The sequence below is a fragment of the Oncorhynchus kisutch genome, linkage group LG20, assembly GCF_002021735.2.
Source record: "Oncorhynchus kisutch isolate 150728-3 linkage group LG20, Okis_V2, whole genome shotgun sequence".
Classification (NCBI taxonomy): Eukaryota; Metazoa; Chordata; class Actinopteri; order Salmoniformes; family Salmonidae; genus Oncorhynchus; species Oncorhynchus kisutch.
This window is the reverse complement of record NC_034193.2, coordinates 48,861,478-48,879,843: the sequence shown is the minus strand read 5'-3', so window position 1 is coordinate 48,879,843 and position 18,366 is coordinate 48,861,478. Positions and strand designations below refer to the sequence as shown.

General features: G+C 42.3%; 3 protein-coding genes across 3 annotated transcripts; 1 reads left to right on the top strand and 2 right to left on the bottom strand.

The window, feature by feature from the left end:
- Positions 1-1,628: 1,628 nt before the first annotated feature.
- LOC116355495 (uncharacterized) lies at positions 1,629-3,466 on the bottom strand. Its single transcript, XM_031799686.1, has 2 exons — positions 2,397-3,466; positions 1,629-2,267 (listed from the first exon to the last, which is right to left on the bottom strand). The coding sequence occupies exons 1-2, from the start codon at positions 3,315-3,317 to the stop codon at positions 2,199-2,201; spliced, it is 990 nt and encodes a 329-aa protein (XP_031655546.1). The 5' UTR covers positions 3,318-3,466; the 3' UTR covers positions 1,629-2,198.
- Positions 3,467-12,288: 8,822 nt separating this feature from the next.
- On the top strand, positions 12,289-14,714 carry LOC109880320 (methyltransferase-like 26). Its single transcript, XM_020472534.2, has 6 exons — positions 12,289-12,657; positions 12,911-13,073; positions 13,227-13,286; positions 13,674-13,741; positions 13,838-13,916; positions 14,146-14,714. The coding sequence occupies exons 1-6, from the start codon at positions 12,464-12,466 to the stop codon at positions 14,200-14,202; spliced, it is 621 nt and encodes a 206-aa protein (XP_020328123.1). The 5' UTR covers positions 12,289-12,463; the 3' UTR covers positions 14,203-14,714.
- LOC116355474 (WAP, Kazal, immunoglobulin, Kunitz and NTR domain-containing protein-like) lies at positions 14,512-17,836 on the bottom strand. The gene is made up of 2 exons (XM_031799459.1): positions 16,917-17,836; positions 14,512-16,699 (listed from the first exon to the last, which is right to left on the bottom strand). Exons 1-2 carry the CDS (start codon positions 17,223-17,225, stop codon positions 15,152-15,154), a joined length of 1,857 nt encoding a protein of 618 aa, XP_031655319.1. The 5' UTR covers positions 17,226-17,836; the 3' UTR covers positions 14,512-15,151.
- Positions 17,837-18,366: the final 530 nt, after the last annotated feature.

Sequence of the window (18,366 nt, the reverse complement as noted above, 5' to 3'; positions counted from 1 at the left end):
AGACGCCCACCCGGACCCTCCCTATTGTTTTGAGGTGCGTTCGGGAGTCCGCATCTTAGGGGGGGGGGGGGGTTCTGACACGCCCTGGTCTAAGTATTTTGTGTTTTTCTTCATGTAATGGGTCAGGCCAGGGTGTGGCATGGAGTTTTTGTATTGTGGTGTGGGGTTATCTAGCAAGGTCTATGGCTGTCTGGAGTGGTTCTCAATCAGAGGCAGGTGCTTATCGTTGTCTCTGATTGGGAACCATATTTAGGCAGCCATATTCTTTGAGTTTGTCGTGGGTGATTGTCCTTAGTGTCTTTGTTCCTGTCGCTGTGTTAGTTGACAAGTATAGGCTGTTTTGGTTTTCACATTACGTTTATTGTTTTGTAGTGTTTGTGTTATTTCGTGTTTACTTTTGTTTGATTAAAAATGGATCGCAATCTACACGCTGCGTTTTGGTCCGACTCCTTCACCACACCTAGAAAACCGTTACACCGTGTCAATCTACAAATGCTTAAACTCCCTATTCATATGTACTTTTTGTTGTCCTATACAGTAGATCTAGTTATACACATAAATCCTTCAACCGAAAAGCCATAGCTCTCTGTCCAGAGTGTTGATATCACATACAGACTAGTAGACAACATGTACATTACATTACCATGTTAGTTCAGAATGTTGGACATTACAGTGAACTTATAATAACAAACACAATCAGTAATCATCTGATTAGGAAAAACGCACCAATATGGTTCTTCGGTCGTGTGTCATGTCACATATCATATCATGTGTCGTGTCATGTGGGGACTGAGTTTTGTTTGGTTTGTTTATTTGTTTGCTTTTCATTGTCTCTGCTTCATTGTCTCTGCTAAAATCAGATACTGAGATTGTCCCCAGTGAAGATGGAACCTTGTAAATGTGTGCAGGGACTTCAGGAGCCACCGTTGAATAAAGCCCTTTTCATTCCTTTAATATATTACGTTGAGTCTGTTTTCATTTCTGATTCTAGAAGTAATGAGTGAGAACGCATGTCCTTCTCAAGAAAATGTGCAGACAAAAATATAAACACAACATGCAACAATTTGAAAGATTTTACTGAGGTGCAGTTCACACAAGGAAATAAAACAATTGAAATAAATTCATTAGGTCCTGGGCAGGGGTGCTGCCATGGGAGGGCCTTGGATGGCATAGGCCCACCCACCTGGCAGCCAGACCCACCCCCTGGGGAGCTAGGCCCAGCCAATCAGAATGAGTTTTTCCCTACAAATGGGCTTTATTACAGACAGAAATACTCCTCAGCCCCTGGTGTGGTCTGCCAAATTCGCTAAAACCACATTGGAAACAGTTTATGGTAAAGAAATGAACATTGAATTCTCTAGCAACGGCTCTGGTGAACATTTCCGCAGTCAGCATGCCAATTGCACGCTCCCTCAAAACTTCCGACATCTGTGGCATTGTGTTGTGTGACAAAACTGCTCATTTTAAAGTGGCCTCTTCTTTTCCCCAGTACAAGATGCACCTGTGTAATGATCATGCAGTTTAATAGGCTTCTTGATATGCCACACCTGGTAGGTGGATGGATTATCTTGGCAAAGGAGAAATGCTCACTAACAGGGATGTAAACACAACATTTGAGAGAAATAACCTTTTTGTACATATGGAACACTTCTGGGATTTTATTTCAGCTCATGAAACATGGGACCAACACTTTACATGTTGCGCTAATATTTTTGTTCAGTGTAGTTACATTGTAACCGAATGTCAGCAAAAGTTTTCAGTTTTTCTGCATTTGTTGTTGAATTCTACGATATTTGATGATAAATCTAGATGTGTAACATGAGTGACTCTCATTAGAGATGTATTGTGGTTTTAATGAAGATCCAAAACAACTTCAAATAAAATTCTACAAAATTTACTGAAGATAGAAATGGATGGGGTGGAGGCTTAGGGATCAGGGTTGGGGTCAATTCATTTTCAATTCAGTCAATTCAGTAAGTAAACTGAAATTCCAATAGCAATTCAAATGTACCTCATTGCCTCCTATGAGAAACAATTGGAATTGGAATTTCAGTTGACTTGCTGAATTGACTGAATTGATCTGGAATTCACCTCAACCCTGGTAGGGTTTGGTGTGGGGGAGAGGGGCAGGGGTGTAGGTGGTGTTGAGGAGAAACAGAAGCATCATTCTGGATGCCTTCAGCAGTGAGTGAGTGTCCTCAGTGGGTGACTTCAGCATTGAGGCGGTCAACCAAGTGAACGTGCTCCTTCTTTGATGCCACTTTAGCCTGAAAAACAGACAAGTAGACAATAGAGAAAAATATTTTAAAGACAACCATTAACAAAGGATATTAGTATTACAATAGTTAAGAAATTATAACATATTATAGTACAAAAGCCAATTAAGTATTACTGACAGGCATCCTGTTCTTTCTTGTGAACAGTCTCCGTAGAGATGAGATGAATCCACCCCTTGTTTTCTTCTGATTGGCTACAGCAGTGGATGAAACAATATGGCCATTAGCGGTAGAGGTAGACATTTTCTCAGCAGAGTGCTCCAGGCTGGTAGCAATAGCATCAACTTCATGGACCGAAGCATTGCCACTCTCGGATGAAAACATAGAAATAGTGATGACTAGTCTACTTCTCTTGGTTGAGACATCAGCCACATGGACCTCAGGTTGGTTGGAGTCTCTCAGTGTGGAATCATCACGATCCTTCACTCTAGCGTCACTGCTGGACAGAACCTGAGACACTAGGCCTGCAGCAGACTGGATCAGGTCATTCTCCACGATGGAAACACTGGTGGACAGAACCTGAGACACTAGGCCTGCAGCAGACTGGATCAGGTCATTCTCCACGATGGAAACACTGGTGGACAGAACCTGAGACACTAGGCCTGCAGCAGACTGGATCAGGTCATTCTCCACGATGGAAACACTGGTAGACAGAACCTGAGACACTAGGCCTGCAGCAGACTGGATCAGGTCATTCTCCACGATGGAAACACTGGTGGACAGAACCAGAAACACTAGGCCTGCAGCAGACTGGATCAGGTTGTCTTCCTCGATGGAAACACTGGTGGACAGAACCTGAGGAGTCTGCAGGAGTGTCAGTGGATCCCACTCATCCAGGAAGAAGCTCTCGACAGAAGGGAAGCTTCTTCCTTTCAGAGCTGGGGGAATGTAAGGGGTGTACCCAACAGTCCAGAGCAGAGAGCTGTTGATGGTATTCTCGTAGTGGTACTTGTCACCAAGTACCTCTGCAAAGCTCTGAACAATGTTCTGACTCTCTGCCTCTGGACCACCAAGGGCGTTGAGTTGGGTCACCGTTGACATCCACCCTGAAAGAAACACCAACACAGGGTTAACTAAACTGATTTCAGCATTACAAGCAAGGGATATTCTTCATTGCATTCTTCATATTCTTCATGCATCCCAATAACATCTCATTTCTGCTGAAGTGTGCACTCATTCACCACTTCCCACAAATCTAAAAACATTGGCTAGTATGGGCTAGGTAGAGTTTTAGCCATATTTAATATACCAGTCATTTCCTTTCAAATCAGTAAAGGGAAGTGAACAAGTGCACATTTTGGGTGGAAGGAGAGATAATTGGGACATAAAGTATTTTCATTGGCCAAAATAAAACCATTGTCAGCTGGAAAACTTCATTTCGCATGGTTACATTGTTTGGTAACTAACAACAAACCCCTAAAGCCGTATCTTATATGTTGTTTTTATTTCCTTTCCAGTAGGAATTACACCTTCAATTAATATTTGTATTTAAAGACGGAAATGTATGTTATTGTTCATACCTGAATTGACTTCGTTGTCCTTAATGGAACAACGTCTGTCTTCAGGGAAGATGAATGAAAAGCTTGCCATAATAATACTGTCTCTCTCGTTGTTTGTCGATCAAGAACTGACGATTTTTTGAGCGTTCTGGACATATCTCTTGGGTTCTGGAGATCCATGTGAAGCGTCGGCATTGTGACCCTCTCGGTCGCATAGAGATGGAACACGTCATTGCACATTGTTTCGAATCAGAATGAAATTCTAATTCGCTTTACCACAAGCTATAGCCATAAACAAAATGTAAACAGGTTTAATTTCTTATTTTTAATTGATTATAAAATATAGAGTAAGCTAGTGTCATAACACCATAACAACGTTTATGCATTACTGCAAAGAGACCGTGCGTAAAAGCGCAGGACGTGCGCACTGTCACAGAAATGAGTGTCCTCAGCCCTGCACTTTTCCTCACCTGGGCAGTGTAGGCGTACCCGCGCCTATAGTCATTTTGCCCTCTCTCCAGTTCAGTGCCTTGTACACACACTTGCACATGTGTACAAAGCACTCAGAAAACTTTTTTTTTTCAATCACCATATTCGACTATTGAGTGAAATAGAGCTCTCAGAAAAGGATGCTACGAATAGAGAATTTAAAGAACTGTACAGGCAGTCTTCTATTACAATATACAACTCTGGCTTTCGGCATTATATGTTGGTTAGACAAACAGAAGGACAATTTGATATATGCTTGAGTCCTATTGTCTGTTACTTATCAAACAAAACTGCCATTCACCAAGAACAATCAGAAAATACTATTATTTTTGACGAAGGTTCAATACTTTCTGCCAATTCAATGGTAATAATATATATATTTTTACCTTTATTTAACTGGGCAAGTCAGTTAAGAACAAAGTCTTATTTTCAATGATGGCCTAGGAACAGTGGGTTAACTGCCTGTTCAGGGGCAGAACAACAGATTTGTACCTTGTCAGCTCAGGGGTTTGAACTTGCAACCTTCTGGTTACTAGTCCAACGCTCTAACCACTAGGGTACGCTGCCGCCCCATGACTGAGGTTCCACACACATGTGTAGTAGAGTTCTTGTTCAGGTAACATTGTACAGTGATATATATGAACATTAGAGAGGCTGTAGTATGGAGCCAGTCTTTTTCCCCGAGTTGTCCACTCACTGCTAATGATGTAACAGAGCATCTACATGATGTAGCCAGCACAACATTTCAGTTTTCAGGTTTCAATTTCAATACCATGACTCAGTCATGTCTCAAAGGAGATCATCGCAATGAGCCAGCAGAACAAGCAGAACAATAACCAGACACTGATAATCAACCACCACCACCGAGCAAACCCCCCAGAGACCCAGCGGTAGCCACCGATCGACCCAAATCCACCTGCCAGGAATCCCTCTTCGGTGGCACCCCGTTCAACCTAGACTCTGTCTTCTCAGACACTATCTTTAGCGAGTCGGTAGTCACCACCACTACTAGTAACAACAGCAATAATAACGATAAGAACCAGACTTTCCTCTGTCTGAACCCAGATCTGGAGCGTAACATCAGATGCCCGCCCCTGAGGCAGGGGTCCACTAACAGCACGGCACCAGGACACATGGACAATGTACAGAGCCAAAATGGAGGACATGAAGACTGTGGAAATCACTCAGTGCTGATGACAAGCAGTTTGTAGTTACATGTATAGAGTCCTATATTGAGTTCTGTAATAGAAACAGGGAGTTGTGAATGTCAATACCAACGTAGTACCAACCATTACCAATGTAATACCAACATGGTTTAAAATAGATGCAAACATAATTATTTCCTATTGTGTTAATGCAATAACTGTTCTTCTACTTATAGGTGCTTTTGAAGTTTTCAAGTCTTAATTTCAATACCATGACTCAAAGGCAAGTACAATAATCACCATCTCACTATCTCACTATTTCATAACCCACACCCACACACAATTTTATTGTTCACATACACATACAGTGCCTTGCGAAAGTATTCGGCCCCCTTGAACTTTGCGACCTTTTGCCACATTTCAGGCTTCAAACATAAAGATATAAAACTGTATTTTTTTGTGAAGAATCAACAACAAGTGGGACACAATCATGAAGTGGAACGACATTTATTGGATATTTCAAACTTTTTTAACAAATCAAAAACCCAAAAATTGGGCGTGCAAAATTATTCAGCCCCCTTAAGTTAATACTTTGTAGCGCCACCTTTTGCTGCGATTACAGCTGTAAGTCGCTTGGGGTATGTCTCTATCAGTTTTGCACATCGAGAGACTGACATTTTTTCCCATTTCTCCTTGCAAAACAGCTCGAGCTCAGTGAGGTTGGATGGAGAGCATTTGTGAACAGCAGTTTTCAGTTCTTTCCACAGATTCTCGATTGGATTCAGGTCTGGACTTTGACTTGGCCATTCTAACACCTGGATATGTTTATTTTTGAACCATTCCATTGTAGATTTTGCTTTATGTTTTGGATCATTGTCTTGTTGGAAGACAAATCTACGTCCCAGTCTCAGGTTTTTTGCAGACTCCATCAGGTTTTCTTCCAGAATGGTCCTGTATTTGGCTCCATCCATCTTCCCATCAATTTTAACCATCTTCCCTGTCCCTGCTGAAGAAAAGCAGGCCCAAACCATGATGCTGCCACCACCATGTTTGACAGTGGGGATAGGGTGTTCAGGGTTATGAGCTGTGTTGCTTTTACGCCAAACATAACGTTTTGCATTGTTGCCAAAAAGTTCAATTTTGGTTTCATCTGACCAGAGCACCTTCTTCCACATGTTTGGTGTGTCTCCCAGGTGGCTTGTGGCAAACTTTAAACAACACTTTTTATGGATATCTTTAAGAAATGGCTTTCTTCTTGCCACTCTTCCATAAAGGCCAGATTTGTGCAATATACGACTGATTGTTGTCCTATGGACAGAGTCTCCCACCTCAGCTGTAGATCTCTGCAGTTCATCCAGAGTGATCATGGGCCTCTTGGCTGCATCTCTGATCAGTCTTCTCCTTGTATGAGCTGAAAGTTTAGAGGGACGGCCAGGTCTTGGTAGATTTGCAGTGGTCTGATACTCCTTCCATTTCAATATTATCGCTTGCACAGTGCTCCTTGGGATGTTTAAAGCTTGGGAAATCTTTTTGTATCCAAATCCGGCTTTAAACTTCTTCACAACAGTATCTCGGACCTGCCTGGTGTGTTCCTTGTTCTTCATGATGCTCTCTGCGCTTTTAACGGACCTCTGAGACTATCACAGTGCAGGTGCATTTATACGGAGACTTGATTACACACAGGTGGATTGTATTTATCATCATTAGTCATTTAGGTCAACATTGGATCATTCAGAGATCCTCACTGAACTTCTGGAGAGAGTTTGCTGCACTGAAAGTAAAGGGGCTGAATCATTTTGCACGCCCAATTTTTCAGTTTTTGATTTGTTAAAAAAGTTTGAAATATCCAATAAATGTCGTTCCACTTCATGATTGTGTCCCACTTGTTGTTGATTCTTCACAAAAATACAGTTTTATATCTTTCTGTTTGAAGCCTGAAATGTGGCAAAAGGTCGCAAAGTTCAAGGGGGCCGAATACTTTCGCAAGGCACTGTATTTAGCAGATGTTACTGTGGGTGTAGCGAAATGCTTGTGCTCCTAGCGCCAACGGTACAGTAATTTAAATGAGATGGTAGACCTACTTTGCCATAGACGCCTACAAATGAAATATCAAATGATTATTCATGAAATAGGGTAGGAATTCCTACAGGGATTCCTAAAATGGGCATCCCCTCGAAAGCAACAGCTGATAAAAGAATGATCATAAGTGCTCCTAACTGTGCTTGCTGGATGATTCTGCAACTTCGGGCATTTTGTCCCTGCAAGCTTTCAGAAATGAAAACTTAATGAAACACCATTTTACCAGTAATATAATTGTCTTTGATTTGTCTAGAAACCATATTCGATCCTACTATTCAGGAATTTATATATTTTTGACATTTTTCTCAGGCAGCCATTTCCATCATTAAACATCCATTTTAGTTGAAAATGAAATGTCATACAATGCATTTATAACACATTTATTATACATTTGTACAAGAACTTGTATTGAATATTATTGAAATGATTTTTTGTAGATTATCCTAATATTAATAACTCATCGCAACGCCTGAATGTATAAACTTTCCTTTGTGACAGCTAGAAACATGTATTTATCATGAAAAATAAGATATTTCCACTCAACATTTTTGTGAGATTATGATAACAACCATATATGATTTCCCTATCTAAAACAAATGACATCTATGTCAAAAAAAGGCATGAAAATATTATTTTTTTATTGCAAACTGTAACGGTTTTCTTGAGGTGAAGGACAGGCGGACCAAAACGCAGCGTGGTGGTTATTCATGGTTCTTTAATATAGACACTATACGTGAATAAACTAACAAAACAAGAAATGAGAGAGAAAAAAAAACAGCCCTATCTGGTGCAAACACAGAGACAGGAACAATCACCCACAAACACACAGTGCAACCCAGGCTACCTAAGTATGATTCTCAATCAGAGACAACTAATGACACCTGCCTCTGATTGAGAACCATACTAGGCCGAAACATAGAAATACCCAAATCATAGAAAAACAAACATAGACTGCCCACCCCAACTCACGCCCTGACCATACTAAATAATGACAAAACAAAGGAAATAAAGGTCAGAACGTGACACAAACAACCACCATTGTGAAACATTTATTTAATATAAGAGAAAAGTAAGATTCCAAAAGTAGCCGATGAGCAGAGCTCAAGGAAGTAGGCTTGTGTTTTTATGAGATGGCCCTAGATAGCAGAGGGTTAGACAAGCTCAGTGAACAGCTCAGTGAGCAAAGGGAAAAGGAAGTAGCCTTGTGTTTTTATGAGATGGCCCTAGATAGCAGAGGGTTAGACAAGCTCAGTGAACAGCTCAGTGAGCAAAGGGAAAAGGATGTAGGCTTGTGTTTTTATGAGATGGCCCTAGATAGCAGAGGGTTAGACAAGCTCAGTGAACAGCTCAGTGAGCAAAGGGAAAAGGATGTAGCCTTGTGTTTTTATGAGATGGCCCTAGATAGCAGAGGGTTAGACAAGCTCAGTGAACAGCTCAGTGAGCAAAGGGAAAAGGATGTAGCCTTGTGTTTTTATGAGATGGCCCTAGATAGCAGAGGGTTAGACAAGCTCAGTGAACAGCTCAGTGAGCAAAGGGAAAAGGATGTAGCCTTGTGTTTTTATGAGATGGCCCTAGATAGCAGAGGGTTAGACAAGCTCAGTGAACAGCTCAGTGAGCAAAGGGAAAAGGATGTAGCCTTGTGTTTTTATGAGATGGCCCTAGATAGCAGAGGGTTAGACAAGCTCAGTGAACAGCTCAGTGAGCAAAGGGAAAAGGATGTAGCCTTGTGTTTTTATGAGATGGCCCTAGATAGCAGAGGGTTAGACAAGCTCAGTGAACAGCTCAGTGAGCAATGGGAAAAGGAAGTAGGCTTGTGTTTTTATGAGATGGCCCTAGATAGCAGAGGGTTAGACAAGCTCAGTGAACAGCTCAGTGAGCAAAGGGAAAAGGATGTAGCCTTGTGTTTTTATGAGATGGCCCTAGATAGCAGAGGGTTAGACAAGCTCAGTGAACAGCTCAGTGAGCAAAGGGAAAAGGATGTAGCCTTGTGTTTTTATGAGATGGCCCTAGATAGCAGAGGGTTAGACAAGCTCAGTGAACAGCTCAGTGAGCAAAGGGAAAAGGAAGTAGGCTTGTGTTTTTATGAGATGGCCCTAGATAGCAGAGGGTTAGAAAAGCTCAGTGAACAGCTCAGTGAGCAAAGGGGAACTGTATAATTTGTAGTATATCCAACACAGGTGTGGAGGGTCACCTGATTGTGAGAATCACCAAAGTGAACTGCCTGGATTTCACTAGTGTATTTACACAGGTAGTTCTCTGCCAAGTCAATCTGCACTATGATCTCCTCTTTCTGCAGATTCTCTTTTAATTCTCTCAGTTTGGAGTATTGGTGTCGAATGTTGTACACCTGTTTCCCCAACTTCTCTTTCAATCCTTTGAAGAAGTCCTCCAGTAGAATCTGCAGTGTGCCACACTCCCTTTATTTTACTGTCAAATGTAATGTGAACTTCTCCATGTTTCCCCTAGTTGTTGTTCTTCCTCTCTCTTCAGCTTTGTTTTCCCAACCAAGCCACCATGTCTGCTCAACAGCATCAAAGTCAGATGTTTTATGCTCTTTGGCTTGACAAAGGGAGCACTCTGTGTACATGCGCTCTTTCTTCAGGTTCTCACAGCACAAAGACTCAATAACTTTCGCAGTGTTGCTGCAGCTGATCCCTTTGTGATGCTGTAGTTTGTCTGACATGAACTGGAGGTTGGCGTGGGGTTTTGCAGAGGCATGTGTCCCCATCTTGGACTGTTGGCTTGACAACCCAAAAGAGGACATATTTTGCAGAATTCATAGTAGGACATTTTAATCTCTGAATATTCCCTCTTAAATGTCTGAAAAGAAGCGCATCTGCTTTTTTTTCTTGTTCCTCGTTAGTGTGTCCTTTTCCCCCTGTTGTTGCTCTGCTGTTGTCATCCCGTTGATAGAATCGAGTGGTTTTCTCTTCTGTGGCTGTGCTAATTCTGTTCCACTACTTTTTCTTAGAGTATCGAAGACTTGTTGGCCTGTTTTCATTTGGCCTCATTGCTTTTGCTGAAAATCAAAATAGTCTGTTTGAGGCTTTGGCCAGGCCATACTGTCGCAGGATGTTGCCTCTGAGCATTTTTGAAGCCACTTGTTTGTCCTTTTGGCACTGCACGTTTTTTTTATACTTTGGCTTTAACTCTGCAATGATGGCATTTTGAAACAATAAAATCCTTCTCAAGTTCTTCGGAGTTCCCGCCATTAGCTGTTTTGTCTTTGTCTTTGGGGAATCTTGTCTCTCCATTTTCTTCATCAGTTGATCATAACCTTTTTTGGTATTTCTCAGCTTTCCTTAAAGCTTTATCAAGTTTGACATTTGCCATGCAAAGATCTTTGTATGTTTCTGAGCAACCTTTTCCAACCTCTTTCCTTGCAGCAGTTATTCACTTCTCCTTCCTGTTGCAGACGATGAGGAAGGGGTATCAGGGCACGCATCAGTGTCAGGTAAGTTAGGGGCAGGTATGTTAGCCTCATGTTCTGGCTGCAAGTCATCTGGTGACTGAGGTGGTGTGTTGGCTGATAGGTAGGTCTCCATAGCAACTGTTCTCTTTAAAGTCTGTCTTCTATTCCATTGGTTGCATTTCCATTGTCATCTCTTACTTCTTTGTTGTCCCTTTGTAAGCTCAGAGAGAGATTTCACTTCTTCCTTCTCTTTTTTCTTCCAGTATCTCTCCCTGTCTTTTTGCAGATGTTACTGGTATCGTATAGGATCATTTTTTATTTGGTTTCTATGTCTGTGACCTCTGTGCAGTTTTATGTGGCATCTTCTAAAAACAATTAATATATCTATTATTTTAATGGCTAACTACTTAAGTTCTCAACTTGTGCACACCTTGGAGGCTTGTCTAGAATAAACTCATTTATAACATTATTAAATAAGCCTAAAAATTAAAATAAAAAATAAAAAATACAATTAATAACATAATGGACTTTAGTCATTTCCACCACAGTTAAGTTTGTGATCGAAATGACTGTGATGGAAATGAGCTTCTACAGTTATTGGAGAAAAATGACAGGCTGCTCAGCATGCTTTGGCTAGTATTACAGCTAACATATAGCTAACACTAAATACATCAAATATACAAAAAATATCTCAATTCTACCACGAATTAAATAAATTATAGCTTGTTTGGAAATGGCTGACAATAAATAACATTCTCTACACAAGCAATATTTACCTAGATTTTTCTTCAACTTCTGGACATCACATCAGGAACAACTGTCTGCTGCAGCCATGTGCTTCAGTGTCCCAATACGTTTCCATGGTAACTAAATTAACATTATCTTGAAAAAACATTATTAAATGAGGAATTTTCCCCCATTGGTGGACATTTTTGTGTAAAAAAAACAATATAAAGGCATACTCACAATAAATATTGATATATATTTCATTTAATTGACTCTTTCTCGAGTAGATAACCTTATAATGTGTAATTATTAATGATTTCTAATAGCAAAACATAGTAGAACCACAAAAATCTGCGTCAGGGACAAGGGCAAAACAGTGAAATTGAGGTATAAATTGCATATGAAAAGAAGCTAAAATACTTGACAGAGAGGTGTTAAAAAAATCTGGAGTGATTGTAGTGTGAATGTAATATAATACTTAAAGAACAACAATTATATATATATGTATATATTTTTTAATAAAATTCACAAAATGTACCAAGAGGACATAGAAGTACCCTGTAGTTGAAGAATCACCCTGCTACTCCATCCTAAGGAACTGCAATCTCAGGAAAAATGCACATTGTGCAGCTTTTTATAACGTTGCAGTTATTACGCTAGGCCGGGTTACGTGTTAATCACGTGACACAACGCGGAAGTCGATTACTATTGTTATAGTCCCGAGGCGATATTGTTCAGAGCTCTGTTGTGACTAACTTGCACAGCCAACTAGTTCAACTGGAGTGGTGGAAACAATTGCATCTTTTAGCGCGGAGAGTGTATCCAGGAGTTGCCCAAATGCTCAATGCACCTGCCGCCGAGAGAAATAAGGAACCCATCCTTGCGGTGCTCCGTGAGAGTGTGGATACGGCGAAGCCATTGAATGCACTGGAGATATCGTCTGGTACGGGGCAACATGTCACCCACTTCGCACAGGGTTTACGAAATATTACCTGGCAGCCGTCAGAATTTGACCGACAATCTTTAGCCAGGTGAGTTTAAAGAGGTTTTTTTTTAGCTTGCAAATGAATACATCATGTGGTAACGTTAGGCATAACGGTTCAGTGAGTCCAGATCTGAGTTGTTTTTCCCAAAATCCAAAGCTGACTGTTATTCAAAATAGGTTACTAGGAATTCACGTTGATAATACTAGTAGGCCTAACTCTTTCTTTAGGCCTATATCAGCAGCTATTATTTGTTGTTGATGCTTTCAATGAGAATGATCTATTTTGTCCCCGCCACCAGTATAGACGCATACAGAGCGCATCACAACCTGCCGAACGTGAAGCCTGCCATCCACCTCGACGCCTCTCTACCCTGTGAAAACTGGGGTGGGATCCAACCCGAGTCCTTGGACCTGGTACTCAACATCAACATGATCCATATCTCCCCAATGGCCTGCACTGAGGTGAATACTGTCGTGGCCTACATATTGTCTATAGAGATGCTCTTATAAATACACAGTTAATGGTCCACTAACCAATGATACATGATACTTTTATTGCAAACTAGTCATTATTACACTACTCATTATCGTGTGATGTTATGTTTTTACCCACAGGGTTTGTTCAAAGGAGCGGGAACCATCCTGAAACCACAAGGAGTACTGCTGACATACGGGGTATTTTATAATGGTGTTACAAGGACAGTGTTGACTATATCCTCAACCTGATGTTGGCAGTAAATAAGCATGTAGAAGAAAGGATGTTGGAAGCAATATTTGTTTATTTCCCATATTTAGAACTGGGACTCCCTAAAAATATGCAACTTTGATATACCTTTTCATTGCAGGTTAGCAGAACATACGCAGCAGGTTTCAAACATGTACGTAGCAAGTGAGGAGAATTAGGTTAAGGTTAGGGAAAGGATTAGGGAAAATGCTTTCCTAAACTGCTACTAAAAGCCACTTGTATCGAAGTGCCGTGTTTTTAGGGAGTCCAATTTCGAACTCACTGTGAAAAATTGCCCTCATGAACTTGTCTTACGTCTTCTAATATTGTCTCTCTAGCCCTATGCGTTAAATGGACAGATCACTCCACAAAGCAACATCGACTTTGACCTCAGTCTAAGGTCGAGGTAAGTGAGAATTACAATAATGCAGGAATCTGAATATATCTGCTATTTGACCACACATTATCGAAGCAAATAACTCAAACTGTTGATGTCTTATAGAAATCCAGAGTGGGGCCTAAGGGACGTCACCCTGCTCAGGTCTGTGGCAGAGAGGAGTGGCTTGTTCCTGGAGAAAATGGTAAGAAGCGATACTCCAAATATCAGTCATTTAGGATTTTCATAACGATGTGAATGAAACCCAATGATCTGCGTAAGTAACACAAACATGTTAAATTGTCAGACCAAATGTATTCAAATAGCAAAAGATGCCACATTGAAACATCCATGACCCATTTCTTACTTCAAAATGTGTGAAATACTTTGTGATGTCGGCTTATAACCACTCTCTCTTGTCATTGTAACGTTAGGTTGACATGCCAGCTAACAACAAGTGCCTTCTGTTCCGGAAGGAGAGTCTGGTGTGAAGTCGACGGCCCTCTCTGGGGTTCCATTCCAACATCACAAATGCACCATCGCGCTCCTGTCTGTACAGGGTATAACATGACCAGTAATGGATATTTAACACTTGGTTGAAAATGAACCTGAACTGATACCTTATTTGAATCAATGCCAAATCCAACTCCGATCTACACAAGTCATTTCCTCATAGGTGATTTGTTTGGTAACTTCAAAATGTATGGCGCTCACTTTTATTGATTAAAATGAATAGGATTGTTGTAGAAAGGTGCTTTTGCATGACACCCACATCAGAAAAGTGTAGGAAAAAAGTATGATTTTTTTTTTCAATCAACTTTAATTAATTGGTTAATTTACCATTAAGAAGTATGCATTGAAGTTATGGGATAAAAAAAAGGAGAAACATTACACCACTTCAGCATAGAATTATCACTAGAAAACAGTACGGCACGTTACACTGAATACAAGTTATCTTACACATGAAACATTACATTTGAATAAACCTATTTGAATAATGGTATTTACACATCTCGATTTGATTGTGTTATGTACAACATTGGCATTGTTTGAAAAGTCTGTGCTTGATTTTTCTGGGTAATGAAAACAGTGTCAGAAAGAAATGCACTGTAATTTGATACAGGACATCATGGCACAAACTCCACCGAAGAGTTACTCACAACCTGTAGGGTGCGTTCCATTTCAGAAAATGTCATTGTAGGGCTATGCCATTGTATATTGGTCTTGCTATGACAGCCCAAGTTGAGGTGATCAGTTCTAGGGCTCTATTCAATCTGTCTCGCTGAAGCGTTAGATTGCGTGATAGAAATGTGAAGGTAATTTCCTATTGAGCCGACATTTGCAGTGTTTACCGTGAATGCAGTCTCCTCTAATGCGGGAGAATTGCCTTTAAATCGCACTGCAACGCTGAACTTCCGAGATACGAATCGAATAGAGCCCCTAGTCCCGGAACCTCTGCAGCATCTCACAGGTCCTCTTCTCCAAGACTTCATGAATCCTCTTCAGCCTCTTATCGGAGATGGGTCTGACGTAGCTGTCGGGGTGTATCACGGCCATGCCGTCCTGTACATCCCCCATGACCAATAGGGGGCCCTCCTCCATGGTGATGTTGGGGCAGGGGCAGCTCCAGTCCATCTTAGCCAGGGTCACCTCCAGGTGGCGGGTGTTAAAGAATGCCAAGCCCATCTTCTCGTCGCGGAGGATCTTCTCTAGTCTGAAACGGGCGATCCCAGAATCAAGGTCCTCGATCAGTTCCGTCAATCGACCGACAATGGCAAAATCGCTCCGACACAGGCTCGGGACGATTTTACCTTTGACCCGGCATGTTTTGCAGGCTCGTCGTTTGGACTGCGGACAGTTTGCCTCGCACTCCTTCTTGGATCGAAAGCGATTGCTGTTGCCCTGGCAACCGCCATAAGCAAAGGCCTGGCATTGTTTCAAGAGGGAGTTCCAGGCCCAGTGGGCCTCCCAGCTCTTGCAGGGGCCCTGGACCGCAGGTAAGGAACAGATCCCCATCCCCTCCCTCTGGCAGGATGCCTGGCACTCCTCGTAGGTCTCGAAGCGGTTGCGGCTGTCATCGCAGCCCCCGTTGGAGAAGGCCAGGCAGGTACCTTGCTCTGCATCGTAGTACCAGTCAACGTAGCGCTCGGCAGAGCACTCCCGCCGGTCCAGCTCCGCCAGGCAGTCGGCGGGCGAAAACGGGGGCCCCATAGGCATTCCCACCATCTCGGGGTCCTCCGAGAAGATGTCGTCCTCGGTCCGACGGATGACAGAGAGAGGGTAGTCGGCGCGGAGGACACCAGCTGCATTTCGGGCGACACAAGTGTAGATGCCTGTGTCCCACACCTGGGCGTTGTAGACGACTAGCTGGCCAATGTTGGTGATGACCACGTTGCCGTACATCCGGTCGGGCCGCATTACCAGGCTCTCGTGGCGCTCGCTCTGCTTCTCCCAGGTCACGACGGGCCGCGGGACACCCATTACATCGCAGTGGAAGCTCACTGTGCCGCCTATGTAGACCGACTGGTGGCTGGGGTTGGAGAAGAGCGTTGGGGGAATGGGGTCTTCCAGGAAGGACGTCAGCGTCGGATTGGCTGTTGTGTCCTGGGGGAGTGGACTTGTTTGAGGCCCAGATAGATGAAACCGGCAGGTCACCACAGTTAGTGTCACACCCTGTGTACACGCCTCAGCATCCATGTAACACTTGTTGAAGTAGGTGAGTCCGTCGGAGGCACAGGTGAAGCTGGGATCCTTCTCACAGTGGTCCTGGCACTTGCAGATGGGCTGGCCCTCCCAGATGTCGCAGGTGGCCCCCTGTTGGCTGCAGATGAAGCCCTGGCAGGTGACGATGGAGCCCTGGCCCCCGGAGCCCTTCTCTCCTCCTCCCTGGCCATCCGGCTGAGCAGGGGTGCCATCAGAGAAACGGGCGGCCACACAGCTGAAGAGTCCACACACATTGGTGCAGCATTTCTCAAAGCCAGCACAGTCCTGGAGAATAACAACAGGCATTTACTGAGGTAAAAATACATAGTATATTTAAAAACAACAAACACCAAGTGGTAGGCCTAATAAAAGAAAAAGTAAATGTAATGGATGTGTAGTCATACAGTATAACACATTTCCTTACAACTGTTTAAGTTTGTCATAAACAAATGACAGACAATGGATTGTGAAATTAAATATTGAATACATATAGATGCCTCACCTCGTCAACTTCACATTCCCGTTCGCAGGTGCTTTGTGCATCAACCCAAAGGTTAGCATTCAGCTTGTTGGGACAAACTCCTGGATGTTCCACTTTGGAACCAGCTAGACTTGCACTCCACGTCTGTTGTGGGAAGAGGCATTGGCAAACCAAAAACACAAGAGAGGACCAACCAACGCGTCCTGATAAAAGTCCTTTTGGGTATATAAGTGCTTTTGGCTGGTTTGTGTCCACGTTCTTTCCACCTCCAACCCCTCGACAGCTAAGGGAAGATATATTCATTTTAAAAGGAACTTTCATGAAAGTCATCCATCAACAAGTTCCATAACTTCTGTGCAGCCCCTCAGGAAAATACGTCCATTTTGTTCAAATGCAGCCATCCAGTTTGTGCGTAACCAATCTGGGTACAAGTGCCAATTTGTCGCTCGCCACGCAAGAGAAACGGTTCTCAAATTTCAGATGAATAACCCATTGTCCAACAAAAAGATCTCCCTCTGCGCTGTACATTGATTCAACAAGTAGCCTCGAATAAGAGGACAAAAATAACATCTGTGAATCCACTCTGGTTTGATAAAAATCGCAAAACCGTTAGACTAAAACAGAAAACTGCAACAACAACAAAAAAATCCGGCTATATCTGCGCTGACTTCCAATGCGTGCGGAGTCAACTCACTACACAAAGAGATAGAGAGAGAGAGTCGCAATATCGGTGTTGGTGTGACTAGAGGTAGGAAGGGCAGCGCCTCTGACCGCCCCCATGCTTGTCCAGTGTCTGAAACGTTTATGAAGCAGCACCATGCGCTAAGCAACTGGACAAACATTGTAAAGACATCAAAGGAATCTCGATAGGGCGGTGTTGTCAAGCTGTCCCAACAACAGTACGCACTGGGCCAAACATTCCGGTGAGAAATCCATCAATGTTTCATGCGTCCAGACAAAAACTCTAGAAGTGTTGCTCATAATGCTCATATAAATGGGCATTGATTGAGAAGTTTCCTAACCGGAGGTACTTTTTGTTTGCTAGTGAACCCATGCACTGGCTTTATCTTGGCCAGGTCGCAGTTGTAAATGAGAACTTGTTCTCAACTGGCCTATCTGGTTAAATAAAGGTGAAATAAAATAAATGCACACTGATAAATAAGTTGACATAAGTGTCTTATTCCGTTTTTTACGCAATCGATTTTTACGCAATGAGTAGACTATGGTGTAATTCTAGTTTATCTAGAACATGTAAAATGTTGATATTAAATATTGAATATGTCATGAACATAAACAACTTTTTAAATGTGGGATTAATAAGACTAGATGGGCTATTTGAATGAGAAAGAATCAAACATTTTGAGGAGGCGCGCACAGCAGAACTGGCAAGAAATATGCGCAACTTGACACTGATAGTGCATGCATAGAAACATGTTGTTTACGTTTGGTTGTGTTCAAGTCGAAGTCTAGA